The following is a 17,520-nucleotide window of genomic DNA, read 5'->3' on the forward strand; positions in this document are numbered from 1 at the left end:
CATGTTTGATAATGTGAATAATTCAATTATAAATACATATAATTATTTCATGAAGAAGAAAAAAGGGTGAGAAGTAACCTGGATTAAAAGAAAAAAAAAAAAAAAAGTAACCTGGATTGCTTGCGTTACCTTCGATATCTGGCGACACGTATTATGTATACTATCATAACATGATACATCATACATACATAGTTGACCAAAAGAAAAACACACACACATAGAGATGAATAGATAGGAACAATAGATATTTTCATTTCTAAATTGTTAGAACATGTATCTAGAACTCTCTCTACGATAAACATCGAATGAGCTCACAGACTGTACACCGTGGCATTTAGCTTCTATCTACAAAGTCGTTACTGAATTTTCTAAATGCATGATATATTACGGAGTATAATATTTTTAAGCGTCAAATTCCGAGACAAAATCAGCGTATTCTCGGCAATTATACTATTTAACAGATAACATATATGCTATAAATATGTATGATATTGTTGCTAGTTTTGTTCGACTAATTTTTTTATTATGATTTCGATTTTTACGAATAGTATATGCAAAAGAAGAGATGGTTTACAGATATAGAATTCAAGATTGAGATTTTTAAGAACACTTTTCCCATTGCCCTGGAAAAATAACTCAAAAACAAAAGTTCTCAATCACACACACACTCACAATTCATATGCTATGCAACACCTTGCATCTCCATATATAGGAAAGTAAACTTCCTAAACTCACAAAACAATTGACATTTAGGTAACTCCTAAATATTCTAAACGTTTCTTTTTCTTTCCCAATCCATAATTTGGTAGGAATAGAATAACTTGAGCTTCAAGTTATCTTCAACCTTGGTCTAACAACAGACTGGTTAAACATCCATAACAGAATCTTAACCCAAAGCAATCTATAGGCATGGTTTTTAGATATGAAACACTATAAATAATGAATTTAAATATGCCCAATAAAAAGAGTGGTTATGAGATGTAATACATGTTCAAAGAGAAGAATCAATCGATTGGCTTGTGTCAATTGTCAGTGTTGACGTACGCCTACATTAGAGCCAATAAGAGTATAGAACAAAAGATCGTAAGAAAAAATGTTTTTAGTGAAAGTGGAAAATAGCATCAAGTATTCTTTTAATACAAGTCAAAAGTATGAGATGTATCCAGCATGCTTAAACTTAGAGAGCGCAACAACATCAAGGTAAAATCTACAAATGACGTAATCCGATCAAATAATCCATTTTTTGGCATTCTTGTTTTAGAAATAAATCCATATACACTATATTATACAATGATTCACAGTAAAGCGTCCTGCCTTTAACTAAACTGTATTTTCTTTGTTTGACATCCAACAAAAAAAAGGTTGTTTAGCCGATTCAAGAACATCGTTTGCAATATTTTGCCTATGAAAACAAACAGCTAGATGTCACACTACCAATCAAAAGTGCTTCAAAATTTTCATAATACCAATTAACAGTTTAATTCTTTTACCGGTCCACTAATAAGAAAGAAAAACAACATTTGAATTGTAAGTTTGTAACTAGGTGACAGTCTGCAACAAAACAAGAAAAAAAGTTAATAATTGGAAGAAAACAAGAAAAATGAACAGAGAAATAAGAGTAGGCCTGCCATGTATGTTTAAGGCATATTATAAAATTACTATTTTGCTAAATAACACACTATTTTACCTGATATTATCTTAGTTTATACTTTATAGTATCACATAATAACTTCTTATAAATCATTTTAGTCGGTCTGCACAAAAATAATGTTCCCCACTTTTTAATTATTGTATAACCCATATTCATCTACTTGAATAATTTATGCTCAGATTTATACTCGAATGTCATTACTCTTTTGAGTCAGCTTCAGCTTGTGATTAATCCTCTAATTGGTTCAAATATTAATTATACACGTATCCACACACAAAAAAATCAAGAGATTCGACCCCGGCGACTAATGCACAACAATCCCTCAGGCAACAATTCTCATAGACTATAACATTTATAAAAAAAAACCTAAAAAAATGTTAATCTGAGATTAACACAAAGCTTGCTTCAATAAATCTTCATTGCTGATAAAAGTTCCGTGGAAACCATAAGGAACTCTCGATGGAAGCGTAACCGTAGCTTCGAGCTTCAGACTAACTGCATTTATGATTTGTAGTTCAGATCTCACATTTTCCTCGTCGTGAACAAAAACCATAACGTAACCACTGTCTTCTGTGGCGTCACTGGAACCCTCCGGCATAAACAGAGGCTCTCCTCCGAACTTACCGTCACCGTATATATATTTTTGAACTTCTCCGGTAGATAAGTCCACTTTCGCGAAACCGGACACTTTAGGCCACGGTTCGGTTAAAGCAAGGTAAGCGAACCGCGTTTTTCTACCTAAAAGATTCCGGTTTACCATACCGGCTTCGAGATTTAATTTCTCGGAGATAACCGGCCGACGCGTGGACTCCCCTGTTTTCAGGTTTAGTCTTATCTCCGACAAAACACTCTGAAGTGTTTCGTCGTGTTCGTTGAATATCGAGTCGGGCGGCGTCATGCATGACCCGATGACGACGACCTCGTCTGTCTCCGCCTCTTCCCAAGCGTTCCAGAGATGGAAACAGAAGCAGTCTTCCACCTCGATCCACCGCATCGACGAAGCGTCTTCAGCGTATTTGCTCAAAACACCGAATCTTGATTTCTTGTTTTTGTCGTAAACCACCGGAGAGCCGCCGCGGATCATCTCCGGTAGCCTGAACACCACTTGCTGGTCCGGAACCACGACGAAGTTCTCCGTGATCGCGAAGTCGTGGATCATCGTCGGTTGGTCGAGCGGGATCTCGACGTCGGGGGATTTGCGACCGTCCGATGCGAATCTGAAGTATTTTAAGTAAGGCTTCGAAACGACGTCGTAGCTGAGAGCGAATAGCTCGCGGGTTTCCGGGTCGAGTTTCGGGTGGGCGATCATTGTCGATTTTAGCTGACCGTCGAAATCGTACCGGCCCGAGGTTTCTAAATCTCCGGTTTGGGTGACTTTTACGTGGTACGGTAAATCGTCTTCGGACATTGCTAAGAGATGACCGTTGAAATAGACTAAACCGGCATTAGCCACACCGAGTCCTTGGGTCGGGTCGAGTAAACCGAAAAGCCCACGTGCGTTAAATAGCATAAGCTTAGCGATCCCCAAGTGTCCGTGAAGCTCTCCTATCGCTTTGGGGAAAACAGACCGGCCGAGCTCTCGCTCTTGAACAAACCGGTTTGTTTCGGTAAACCGGCACGAATAACTAACCGAACCGTTATTAAACCGGACCGCGTGAATCATACCGTCTCCGTCGAATAAATGGTGGCCGGAGGTCGGTTTGTGAAGCGGGTTAGCTCCGTTTCTGACGTAGACTCCTTGGATACATTTTGGCACTGTTCCCGTCACCGGAAGGTTGTGCTTGACCGGTTGCTCCGGAACCGGGAAGAAGTTTCCGGCAATTTGCACGGCGGGGTCCGCCGTTTTAGGGAGCGGATGACGGCGGCGCTCGTGGGAAACCATGGCGTTCTCCACCGCGTCTAAGATCGTAGCGGCGGTTCTCTGTATCGGGTTGTGACTCGTTGTTTTGGTGATCAAGGAGGCGACGTCGTTGCATAGTTTCTTCCAAGACGGTGGTTGATATGTCGCCGGAGACTGGAGAGAAGACGAGATGGAGAAGGTTTTATTGTTGGAGAAGGAAACAGAACAGGGGTTTAGTTTCTTGTTTCCGAGTGTTGATGAAGAGGAGAATGATAAGGATTGAAGATTGTGTCTAGAAGAACGATCAAGAAACTGGGTTGAAGTAGAAGGAAGTAAGGTAGTAGAAGTAGAAGCCATAATCAAATGATCCTTTGGTTTTTTCTGATAAAACGCTGCGTTTTGGGGTTTTCTTCAAGACCGAGTTTGTGTTTTGTCCACACTCTTTGTGTTTGTGTTTGTGTGTGTGTGTGAGAGAGAGAGATGTGAATGAGTATATGGCTAAAACAAGGGACATGAGGTTCTATATATATCTGCAAGGAAGAGAGAAGGGTATTATTGCCTCTTTGCTTTGTCATTCTTACATGTGTCTTGTGTTTATGATCTGATGATCCTGATTTTGCTGGTTGTTTGTCAAAAAAGAAACAAATATGTTTTTTTGTTTAGTATTTATTTGTCCTTTTATTCAAATGAAATTTCATAAGTTCTGAATTTTTGGTTATATATTACTTTGAGACATTAGATTCATCGAATCATATACTAAGGAGTAAGGATTATATCTTTGTGGGTATATTAAATTCAGGTGTTCAAATAAGTTATCAGTTCAACAACAACAAAGAAAGAAATAAATTGTTATAAGTTAATTGTTTTCTTGCCACCTCCTTGTTTATGAATTAGGCTTATAGAAGTATAATGATTTAGATGATACCAACAATGTGAGATATTAAAAATTAAAAAAAGTGAGATATTCGTTAGATAGGTTACAATCGTTAGTTTTTAAATTCTAAGTGATTGTAATATTTTTATAATTTCACTTTTTTAAAATTAGGTGTGAGATAATATGGATGTATCTCGTGTTCAACTCTTTCGAAGAACCTACGTGAAACTACCTTCAGTTAGAAAATAAATATGTATGTAAACCAAAAATATGTTATTAATTGGACATCATAAAAATGAGCATGCATGCATATAATAACATGTGAATATTTAGAGATTAAAAAGCCATATGGTTTGGTGTTCCACGGCTAATGGAAGTGGGGACTAGCTTTTTGGTTAAGACGCGTTGTTGCCTTCACATCCAACGTTTTAATCGCACCAAACGTGGCATCTTCTCCATTTTGCGACTTGAAACTTCCAGAAATCTAAAAAGTTAATATAAGATAAGTAAATATTTGTAGAAACCTTTGCATTTTTAGAGCATTTCCATTCCTAATTCATGTTTTACTTAAAAAAAAAAAAAAAAGTAATTAACAAAAAATAAAAATATTAATTCATAAATAGAATAATTTTTTTGTTTATTACTCTATTTTTCACTTTATTTTGGAGTAAAATATGAAATGAAATCGAAAATACTCTTACTGGAGATGACATAAATATGGTGCACAAACACCATTTAAACATAAATAAGTCACTAAATGATATACACTATAAAGTTTAAAAAGGTATAATGTGCCTCACGCGGCTTGCTTGTATTAAAGGCGCTTAAGTGAGACAAAAAGTAATATTATGACAACATTACGTGAGTTCGTTAAACACAATGTGCAAAAATGAAGCTTTATTATTCTTCAATAAGTCATCGAGATTGATTTGTGCCTACGTTCTACTATTACATGGATAGAACTCTGTCGTGGTCGGTAATTCTTATAGTTAAATTTCCTACTGAGTTATGCATTGAGATACATGCATGGGAGATGAAATTAATTCGATTTATCTAAACTAAAATGATTTATTTGAATTACAAATATCATGTATGATTATTGGGTTACGTAGAATAAAGTTTTATGCATAAATATACAAGAGATTCAATTATATCAAACTACGTAAGTGGCTAAATTAAGTTGGTTGGTTGGTTGGATCATTATCTTTTGAGTAAACATCCACTTGAAATTTGAAACTAAGCGGTTGTATACATCACAGTCCACTAAATACACCATTAATTAATCATTTTATTTCATTCTTAATTAACGGAAAATGCAGATCGATTAGATGCCCCATTTTCACAACAGATTTATAAGCTTAACTCCCTTTTGTAATAAGGGAGTTGAGTTGGAAAATAAAATATTCGATTCGTGAATTTTATGGAGAAACATATAATGTAATCGAAATATTAAAAATGGATACACCAAAATGTATTGTTTTTATGGCTATACTTCGAAAATTACGCATATATAAACCATATATATATATATTGTTTTCCCTAACCAGAAGAGATTGACGTTTGAACTATAATGTATGAGAATTAATCGTATAGAATTACAATATGTTACGTATAATTTTTTTTGTGTGCAATATAGTTCAGTTCATGTGGCCACATGGAAGCAGCACATGCATAAACCAAATATATATAAATGATAAAAAGTATTATAACTTAAAATCTTGGTCATATAGATGAATAGTGCCTATAAATTTACTGAAATCCATTGAAAGGTAGGATACTGTTGGTCCAACAATCGCCATTAATTAATTCAACTAGCAACAAACTCTCTTTATGATTAGCTCGCAAGACCATTATTAGGAGTAACATGGTCGTCGCTTGTTTTTGTTAACTTATCTGAACCTACTAAACCTTGTTGAGAAACTTTGGATATAATGCCCAAAATTATATACTTATTTGAGACTATATAATGGATTTTAGCTTGAAATGACTGATTTAAATAAAACTAAATTGCCAATTATATAATAGCAATCGAATTTCCATGTCAAACATGTGATAACATGTAGAAAAAGCAGCATGTATCCATATGAAAAATTCAAGGAGAAAGGGAGATATTATTGTAATACACTACCAAAAAGTGTGTATACAAATTAATATACACTACCAAAAAGTGTGCATACAAATTAATATGCACTATATCAATATATCATATAGGCTATAGGCTATAGGCCTATAGCATGGAATTGTGGAAGCATTCGAGAGTTTGACCAACCGACTTTACCTGAAAAAACTGCCAAAACCTTTATGACCTCACAGATCTTTGGCTGCAAATTGCTTTCACTGAGATTATAAAATTCTCCGAGACATGCGTTCTAGCGATGTTTTTGATATAATAATCGAGTTCGGATCATAAACCGTAGTAGTTTAGTTAACAAATAGTTTAAACTATTCAATAATTAAGTGTATCATACAAGAAACCAAATAATTTCATAATTAGCAACTTAATTAAATGAAAAGTCGGCTACGTATCAGATCTTCTGATCAATGAAGGGCACTGTCTACCTCATTTATTGGATTAATCATATGCTATACGTAAATGGTTTCATTTGATCTCCTTAATCAGTTGATGATACTGAATATAGTTTATATATATTATTTGTATTCACATTGATGGAAATAAATTATCACATAACTAGAGTAACATGTTGGTCGGTCTTCGTCCAATGATTAATTAGTAGCTTTAAATATATGTTAGCTGAGCGCTGCATCTATAACCATAATCTAACTATACAGATACGTACAAATACAAATGCCTTTAGCATATGATTAGTATGTAACTAAGATATGATGAGACAAGTAAGGAGTAATGGGTCCATGCATAAAGATACTCGTTAGGCATGAGAGGGTGGTGTAATTCAAAACGTGAAAATTCCCGTTCTCTCATGTGTGCTATAGGTGATAATGTCCATCACTTTCCAGGTTGAAACTACTCACATGGACTGATGGACTCACAATTATAAGATCCCCTTATGGAACGATCATAAATTAATAATACATTACACATACGCAAATAGTCGCTAAAAACAAATTCAGTTTAGTATGTTTGAAAATTAAGTGTCAATAAAAAAGTTATAAAATTATGAGTTTACCATATTAGTTATGTTGTGGAAAAAAAATATTAATTATGTTTGGGTTTCAACAAATTTTTGGACTAGTTTTGTCTTGCTTCAACCACATTATTTACCAAAATCTTTTAGCTATTAATTAAACTAAAATGTTTTTTTTTTCATTTTTTCACAATCGAGAATCAAAAACCCTAAGTTAAAGTTTTTTTAATAAAAAGAATCTTATCAGTGCCTCCAAACCAACCATAATATGTACAAGCCAGTTCATGATTGGATTGGACCGATCCGAATGTCACCAATGCTGTATAGGCGAATAAAAATGGTACAACTAACTATAGTCTGTAGTATTAATGTAAGTATTATGCATTATATATCGCGCAAAATAATTTTGATCCTAATATTCATTAGTATATTTTGTTGTCAACATTAATATTCCTTGCAATTGATGTAAATATTCGTCATTAGGGTATCAAATATACTTGATCTTAGCTTCAGTTACTACACGTATATATATAACTGATAAACAATCAGTTAGGTATCTAATTACAATCAGATTAATTTACATGTTCTGATTGTACGTGATGTGAGGTGAATGTATATGTCGATTAAGTATTACTTGTATTCACATAATTCGCCCTGAATTAACTCTTTTTTTTTACAACCACCCTGAATTAACTTTGAATACATAGAAAATAGCAAAATACAGAAAATGTATAGAAATTGGTGGGTGAAAGCACTGAAAAGCAAAGCAAATATGTGGTTCACACATTATGTGATACGTACACGTTAATTAATTTGCAGCAAAGAAAAGATAATAACGGAGCTATATTCCATTTAAAATTGTTTGGTAATTAGTCGTGTAAAAGTTTTTGTTTTTTCCGTCGGCAGTCGAGACAAAGTGAAACTTCTTTGTCAAAAAATTAAACAGTAAAAATCAAACATATTTTTTTGTGTGAAAATAAACATTTGTGTTGAAACTTGAAACCATAGCTTATAATGTTAAGAAGTTGGTTTCACAGTTTAATTTCTATGTATTTTTATGAATAGCTGTTAAAACTTTTCAGTTAAAACCTTATAGCATGAGGTATTGTGTCATATTATAAGTTTGTGTGTTGAAACTTGAAACTATAGTATTAACTAGTTAGTGTAAATATTTGGTATGAGATGTTGAAACTATAGTAGTAGTTAGTGTAATAAGTTTGTGTGTTGAAATAATCTACCCATCAGATATACTCTTTTTGTTGATGCAGCTTGAAGGCAAATAACCTGATTAGTGGTATGCTTTTATATTCCAAGGTAGTAAACTGTTGCTTGAGTTCGGTGAAAATAAATGTTTGTCAATTCAGATTTAGCGGCGTTGGAAAGAAGCTTTAGAGAAGACAAGATGAAGACCATTTCTCTGACTCTCAAGGTCACGAATGCCATAATCAAAGTATTACATATTGAAATTGACAGAACTAGAAAAGTTGCAATGAAAAATATAACAAAATAAAATAATGACAATCAAATGCAAGAAGGAGGTGAAATCTTGCCACGAGTCCGACCAGAAACATTCTCACACAAAGCGGTGGCTGGACCGTCAACTCCACGGTGCACCAAGTTAATTCCGGCTAGCTCAACGTCTTTGCAAGGAGCCGTCTGGCTACATTGCAACTTCACGGCCACTTTGTCCGTCGAAGTCCCCCAAATGTTATTGAACTTCACGTTTTCTATCTGAACCTGAGAATGGGACTGCATGCAAACAAACAAAACATATTAAACCATCTTAAATTAAAACTAAATAAAAACTTTTTTCTTGTCGTGGAAGTTACATTTTTGGTACACTGGTTGTTAGGACAGTACTGTTGATCTATGATGATTGGGCTTCCGACATTGATCATCTGGAGATTCTGGAAAGTAAAATTCGAAACAATGTTCCGTGACGCCGAAGGAGCCCATGTCTTGATACGTACTCCATTACTCGTACCGGTAAAGACCGAGTCCCTAACTGATATTCCATAAACGCTCTTCTCATCTTTAAACCTCCCAAGGCTTCCAACGCTGATCCCATGACCCGGTCCGCACTTGACACTAAATACATCCAAATTAGTGGTTCCTGACAAGATCGCGATACAGTCGTCTCCGGTTCCAATGAAGACGTCGTGAATCTTCATGTGGTGCGACGAACCAATCTTGATCCCGTCAGTGTTAGGGCTATCTGCAGGAGCCCTAATACTGACACGTGTAATCTCAAAATATTCCACTGCGAAGAAGTTGAGGTGACCCATTTTGCTGTTGATAGATTTGATGCGGCTGATTCTCGAGAATCTCACGAACTGGAAAGCAATGTTCATCGGTAGAGGGCGGCAGTTAGGGTTTCTGGTGCAGTCGTTGAGTCGCCACGCGCTGGTTCCTTGGCCGTCAAGAGTGCCTCCGCCTGAGACCGTGAGATAGTCTACGTACCTGAAAATAATCCACGTGTCTTGTTTGATGGCGTTAGCATCTTTAGGTGCTAACAAAGTTCCTTTGATGATGAAACTAATGCGATTTTGGCATGGTCCCACGAATGTTACACCACCGAGGTAGAACGTTCCCAGTGGTACGAACACTCTAGCGCTTCCTTTCCATTGGCACGCATCTTTCCACGCCCTTGTAAACGCCTAAAACAATAAATCAAACGCGTGTTAATAGTTAATCAACAATACCATACACTAATTAATTAGAATTAAGAAATGAGAATATGTAGTACATTGGCGTTATCTGTTTTGCCGTCACCACGAGCACCGTAGCTTCGGACGTCGAATATCATTCTTCCGGCGGGAGCAGCGGCTGAAACGCCACTTGCTAGAGAAGCGATGAACAAAATTAACGTGAGACAACAAACGGTGTTAGCCATTTCTTCCTTCTTGTTCTTAAAGGTACTTGTTGGTCTTTGACTTTTGATACATATGTAAATAAAAGAGTTTGATGATAGTTATATACTACTACTAATGGTCAGTGGATCTCTAGATACTAATGTAAGAATTGGCTGTATCAGTGGCTTGATTTGCGTTACCGGATTTTGGTTAGAAGATATACGAGTGGCTTGATTTCAGTTATATGCAAATTTATTTGTTTCTAAATTAACCATACAAATTAATTTGTTTCTTTAACTATACCAAATAATTGATTTCTTTCTAATATTTGCTTATGATTCACTATAATGAGTTATTTGCAATTTCCCTGTTGAAACAGATATCAGTATATATGGTAAATTGTTCCAATCTTGGTTGATTAATTGTTGATTGAAATTATCAATAAATTACAAATAAATATCAAATTTGCAAGTATTTAAGTTTCGGCTTATAAAACAACATGCCAAATTTGAAAATCACTTGCCAAAGACATGTTAGCACAATGGAAAATATCCCAACGTATTAAATATTGGAATTGAAGACATCAAAACATGGTATCGTAGGGCTGGTTGTGTTGGGGCTTGGATGCTTTAATTTGGGAAATATGGTTAAGATGTAACCAAAAATCATTACTTTGGATCTGTTTTCAATTTTAAAGCAAAACTAGACCCTGATCCGCGCGCCAGCACGGATATGAATTTTCAGTTTTTAATTATTTATTTTATTAAATGACGTATTTGTAATATTCGTTCATATTATATTCATTACGTAAATATTTTTTTTCGCATCTTAAACTATCTATTTTTTTACAAATTTGTGATATCATATAAAAATTATTAAAAAATGAGTATAGAGTTAATTAGATAATTTTAAAAACAAAATTTTTTCTTTCGTGTGCGATATCATATAAATAATGATCCGTCCAGTTAATAAAAATCATGATTATCTTATGTGTAATTTTTTTTATTTTGACCATTTCTTTAAAACAATATTAAATTTTACATATTTTAATTAGAATATTTTTAATATCTTTACCTCTTTATTTGAAATGCAACTCAATATTTTTTTTAACAATTATAACAAAATATTTAAAAAATATTTTTAGATTTTGTTTGAAAAATATGAAAATTACATTTTAAATTAAAATTATCCTAAAATATGATAAGTTTTGATGTAAACGAAAACTCAAATTATGTCAAAAATAATGATATTCAATGATAATAACAATTTTAATTGATTATTTTTTTAAAAAAATACATTTACAAAAATATTGTTTGAAAGAAAATTCATTTATCTTTCAAATATAAAATGAAAATTTTATAATTAAATAATAAAAAATATAAATAAAAACAATAAATTTAGCAAATGACAACTGAGTTATATTATGCTAAAATTTTCTTTCTAACAATTTATCAAACGATAAATGAGTTATGAGCAAATAATACCATATAATTTTTAAAAACATAGCCGTTCTTAAATATTTTTTAAATAAATAATTATTTTTAAATTTAATCAACTGAAAATAATATTCGTACAATTGTGTGAGTCAAATTCTAGTTTTATTGATGCATGTTATATATTAGTGCTGCACGTTTTAGGTAACATTTTAATGATGCACATTTTTAAAAATCTTCGTTATTAAAATTATGCAAGTAAGGATAACTCATGAGTTTTTTTGGTTGATTAAATGACATTATGTTCAAATTTATTTAAGGATACTTCATTAAGGTAACTGAAAAAGACAAACAATAAAATAGAAAGTTTAAATTCATTTAAGCATATTTCATTAATGTAACTGAAAAGACAAGTAATAAATTAGGCAGTTTTATTCGTTTTAGGATATTTCATAAATGCAACTGGAAAGACAAGCAAAAAAAAAGGAGAGTTTAATTAATGAAGTAAGAACATTTTCAAATGGGTACTTCTCTTTTAATAATATAGATATGACGACGGTTATCCATAGATCACTCTTGCATCTAGGGGTGGGCATTTTACCCGATACCCGAACTCGTATTCAAACCCGATCCAAAAAACCTGAACCGAAATCCGAATCGAAGTAGCGAAATACCCGAACGGGTATTGAATTAGAAGAGATTGGATATCCAAACGGGTAATATCTGAACCCGAATGGATATCCGAAGATAACCGAACATATGTATTACTAACCTTATATTTCTATTTTATATCTCTCATTTTATTTAAAATATTTATATTGATACTACACATACTTTAAGTTCATATAATATAATTCATATAATTATGGAGAAAATGATTTACTACTCACTTAAAATGCATGTCAAGTTTTTTGTTTCAAAAATTAACAAAAGTTACATGTTTTAAAATGTTATGTCCAAATATATTAATCATTCAATCTATTAAAAAATAAAAAATCAGTTAAGTGAAAGTTATATTTTTAAATATAAGAAACTTGAAAAATGAAATTTTCTTTTTCTTTCAAAATCTAAATATCCGAACCCGATCTAAAATAACCGAATTCGAACTAAAAATACCCGAAGTACAGAAATACCCGAACGGGTTCTACACCTCTATACCGAAATATCCGAAAATCTAAAATACCTGATCCGAACCCGAACGTCCACCACTAGTTGCATCTCTATTTACTACTCCCTCCGTTTCAATTTAATTGTCGTTCTGGGGAAAAATTTTCGTTTCAAAATAAGTGTCGTTTTATTGTTTCAATGCAAAATTTATTATTAAGATTCTCTACTTTATTTTTCTATTGGTTGAAATATGGTTAGGTGTATAGGTAATTGTGCTTTTCTTTTGGAAATATACAAAATCATATGTTTTATTAATTTATGTGCATAAACCTATAACGACAATTAAAATGAAACGGAGGAAGTAGTTTTAATGGACATTAAAAATAACAGAAAAGGAAAAAAAATATTTCTTCATCTGAATTTTTTTTAAATCTTGAATTTTCGTAACACGCATATCTATGAGTAGTTATATTTTGTAATTTTAATGATCATATTGAAATATATTTAAATATTAAAAATATGTTGATGAAAAGCTTATAAATGAAACATTCTATTTTTTTTTTTGTGAAAATTATCAAAGTATTTAATACAATCCTAAAAGGAGATCAAATCAAAAAGAAAACATGCAGGTTAGTCAAGATTTTTAGTCAAATTCTTACTCTGATCTGGTATAGCCAATCTTGACTTTGCCTTTGTATGTGCTGATGTTTCTGATGTTCCTGGGTTGCTGAAAATATATTACGATAATTGTGATATTAAAACTATAATAATGTTTTTCTGTCGAAATAATAATTGACTGATTAATGTCCTGAAACAATGATCCCATATATTCATGCAGTGGTTTTAAATAGGAAAGAAAAATGATAAAATGAATATGTTATATCTCAATTTAATTTTTTGCATCGTTATAATTACACGTAATTAGCGTCATCGTAAAGGTACAACCCGTACAAACGGTAACAAATTTACATTCTGCGAAAAAAATTTGGCGAATGAATATAAGTCAAAAATAAAAGGGAAATGAATAGAGGACGTTGAAACTCTCCCTGAAACATCGTATTCGTATGTAACTTATCCTCGACTTCTTGGGTCATCGTGGAAATTCTAATCTCTGTTACAAAGGTGTCTATGGTTATCGAGTTATGAATTGGTAAACTCAAGATGCGTTGTGCATATAATCAAAAGTGACCTCATAATAGTTTGGATTATTTCGATCCAATATAGTAATTTACACTCATTATAAGGCCAGTTTTCAAAAAAAAAAAAATTTAACCTCATTATGCTATGTTTCATATACTATTTTTTCTTGTTCAAAAACAGTAAATATCAAAAAGGTATAATCGGCTGGATAATGGAAAACAGTAAATATCAAAGATGGTGATGCTAAGACTCGGGTTTCACACTCAGGTAGTCGGCTGGATAATGGAATGTATCTCGACAATCACTTACTCCTACCTCATCAATGGATCGCCCCGAGGGAAAGTGAAACCGAGCAGAGGAATCCGTCAAGGAGACCCCTTATCACCCTACATATTTATCCTATGTAGCGAGGTCTTATCGGGGCTGTGTAATAGAGCGCAGAATCAAGGCCTCCTCCAAGGCCTGCGGGTGGCGCGAGGGAGTCCTCGAGTAAACCATCTTCTTTTTGCGGACGACACGATGTTCTTCGTCAAGGCAACAAGAGAGAGCTGCTCGGCCTTAAAAGAGATACTGATACAATATGAGACGGCCTCGGGACAGAAAATAAATGTGGACAAATCTTCCATCTCTTTTTCAAGGAAGACGCCAACTGAGCTTAAAGATGTGATGAAGGGGATTTTGTCTATACACAAAGAAGGTGGAGTGGGCAAGTATTTAGGACTATCGGAACACTTCGGGAGAAGAAAAAGAGATCTCTTCACATCGATAGTCGATAGAATCAAGATAAAAGCCGTCGGATGGTCCAACAAGTTCCTATCAACAGCTGGGAAGATGTTGCTGCGATGAGGGCTTTCTCACTGTCACATGTCGGGCTACCGCATCGCATGGATGGAGAAGTGTGTTGATAGGCAGAGATTTAATCGTAAGGAATGCTGGATGGGCCATTGGAAACGGAGAGTCAGTAAAGGTATGGAGCGACCCATGGCTGAGCTTAACCTCTCAAGAGAGACCGATAGGACCTGTGGCTGAAGCGCTCCAAGATACCAAAGTTGCAGAGCTCATTGACCACAACACAGGAGAATGGGATAGAGAAAAGATCCAACTGATAGCTCCCTTCGTGGAAGAGAAGATACTCCTCATCAAACCAAGCAAGTCTGGGGCTCCGGATAAACTTATATGGCTTCGTACTCTCACTGGGGAGTATACTACAAAATCAGGATACCAAACGGGACTCGAAGACAATCAAATAATACCGGCACCCCCTGCGCTGCCTGCTGATTTTGATTGGCAAAGAGGGGTTTGGAACCTACATACAGCTCCGAAAGTCAAACTTTTCCTTTGGAAAGTGATGAACCGAGCTATACCAGTTGGAGAACAACTTCTCCACCGCAACATTGATGTTGACCCCAAGTGTATTAGATGCGGCGAGACTGAATCTATCAATCATCTCCTACTCCACTGCACCTTTGCTAAAAAGGTATGGGAACTAACCCCTTTCAAACACAGCCTTGATTCGAGTGGATTAATAGATTTAGCAAATGGCTGGCCGCTGCTATGCACGCTGGATACTCTCCCCCCCCCACGGGACTAGTCCTCGGCCGTTTGGCCCCCTGGATCTTATGGACTCTTTGGAACGCGAGGAACACACTGATTTTTAACAAAAAACAGAGCACCCCAGAAGAAACATTAACTAAAGCGATAACAACTGCAAAGGAATGGACCAATGCACAGTGCAAGGCATCTCAATCATCACGAGCCTCCCTCTCCCCCCTGTTGACCATAACAACGGACACTGCCTCTGTGCAATCGGATGGCGCTTGGAATGGAGCTACACAGACAGCAGGACTTGGTCACCTGATAACCTTCCAGCAAGAACAATGGCCCCAAGCTTCAACAGCGCCTTTCGTGGCCTCACCTCTCGTCGCAGAAGCCCTAGCACTTAGAGCAGCGATTAACAAATGCAAGGAACTGGGAATCCAGAAGATCCAGTGCGAGTCAGACTCCTCTCAACTTATTAAAGCAATCAACGATGGGAATGCTGTAGCAGAGATTTATGGGATTGTTGCAGACATTATTATTCTATCTATGTCTTTTGTGAATATTTCCTTTGTTTGGATCCCCCGGGAAAAAAACAAGGTTGCTGATAGTTTAGCTAAGCAAGCTCTTTATGAGCTCTCGTTTGTATTGAACCCAACAGGGTTTTGAAGTTTTTTAGTTTAATGAAATTTGTGTTAAAAAAAAAATCAAAAAGATATAATCATTGAGACACATAATTAGTTAATTTTTATAATTAATAAGTTAATATTTTCTAGAAGCATAATTATCAAATAAAATTTTAATTTGTTTTGGCAATATAGTGTATGGAAACGTGCAAATTCTAAACAAGTGCAAATACTTTCTAAGATTTCTATAATTTTTCACAGGCTGCATTCGTGATGTTATATGGTTTCATCAAAGAAGGTGTGCTTTGACCCGACTAAAAAAATATGATTTTCTGGTAAAGTTAATATTTTTAGATAGTAATAGTGATATGAAAATTAAATGTTTGGTCCGTGAAGGCTGCTGGAATGCTGGACTGCTGCGTTATGTTGACGGTCAATATGTCTCAACAATGAAAGAGTTTGTATTTTTGCAAAACTGGAAGCCATGTGATTGGTATTTATATAGATTGTCCTTTCATGCATATTTTGTAAATATGCTATATACATATCCTATAAATACATAATTCTATTCACCCAACAAAACTTTTTCGTTTAAGGATTTAATACTATGTTTCAATACTAATCAAGACCTTTGTCTGGACCGATTAAGTTATATGCACACTTTTCTGTTGTTTTCGTTAAATTGTTTCTTGACTAATGTAGCTGTTAAACTCTTATAGAAAATTTGCATTAGTCATTTCATTTATAAGTAACAGCAGTATAAAAATTTGAAGTCCATATAGTCAGAAAACCCTCAATCGTAAGCATTTCTAGATCTAGATAAAAATCACTAAACATCGTTCGACCAATAAAATAATTAGGAAATTCAACTACTACGACAAATGCCATATATCGGACGAGAATTCATCATGGCATAATATTTTTTTTTTTAAACTAGTTCGTTATTTATACTAGGTGCATAGTCTCCGCGCAAGCGCGGAGTCGGCTACATAATAGGTGTATTGTATAGTTTTGTTTACGGGATTTTATTGTTTTTTTGTCTATAATGTGATTGATGAGACTTTGGATATTACATAGGTTGATGAGTTTGATATAAGAATGAACGACGAAGTCATATGTTGATATTTTTATATCTTATATGTTCAAAGTTGAGGGTGATGGAACTTGTTAGTGTTTACTTAGGTAGTTGTTTGTATATAAATCAAATAGTGCATGGAAAAAGATAATAAATTTGGATTTAAAATGTTAGGGTTTCAAAATAATTGGACCTTAAATCTGTGGTTTAGTCTAATATTGAAAAAATTGTTAGGACTTCAACTCCTTTTTTTCTCTATGTCGGGAATGTGGGCACTAATTT

The 17,520-nt window shown here is 34.3% G+C and overlaps 2 protein-coding genes across 2 annotated transcripts; both read right to left on the minus strand.

Annotated features, from left to right (window-relative positions):
* Positions 1–1,890: 1,890 nt before the first annotated feature.
* LOC106299768 (9-cis-epoxycarotenoid dioxygenase NCED9, chloroplastic) lies at positions 1,891–3,985 on the minus strand. The gene has a single exon (XM_013735785.1). It carries the CDS (start codon positions 3,846–3,848, stop codon positions 2,040–2,042), a length of 1,809 nt encoding a protein of 602 aa, XP_013591239.1. The 5' UTR covers positions 3,849–3,985; the 3' UTR covers positions 1,891–2,039.
* A 5,005-nt stretch (positions 3,986–8,990) lies between these two features.
* Positions 8,991–10,362, minus strand: LOC106299634 (exopolygalacturonase). Its single transcript, XM_013735693.1, has 3 exons — positions 10,216–10,362; positions 9,299–10,126; positions 8,991–9,218 (listed from the first exon to the last, which is right to left on the minus strand). The coding sequence occupies exons 1-3, from the start codon at positions 10,360–10,362 to the stop codon at positions 8,991–8,993; spliced, it is 1,203 nt and encodes a 400-aa protein (XP_013591147.1).
* Positions 10,363–17,520: the final 7,158 nt, after the last annotated feature.

This window comes from Brassica oleracea, chromosome C6 (assembly GCF_000695525.1).
Source record: "Brassica oleracea var. oleracea cultivar TO1000 chromosome C6, BOL, whole genome shotgun sequence".
Lineage (NCBI taxonomy): Eukaryota > Viridiplantae > Streptophyta > Magnoliopsida > Brassicales > Brassicaceae > Brassica > Brassica oleracea.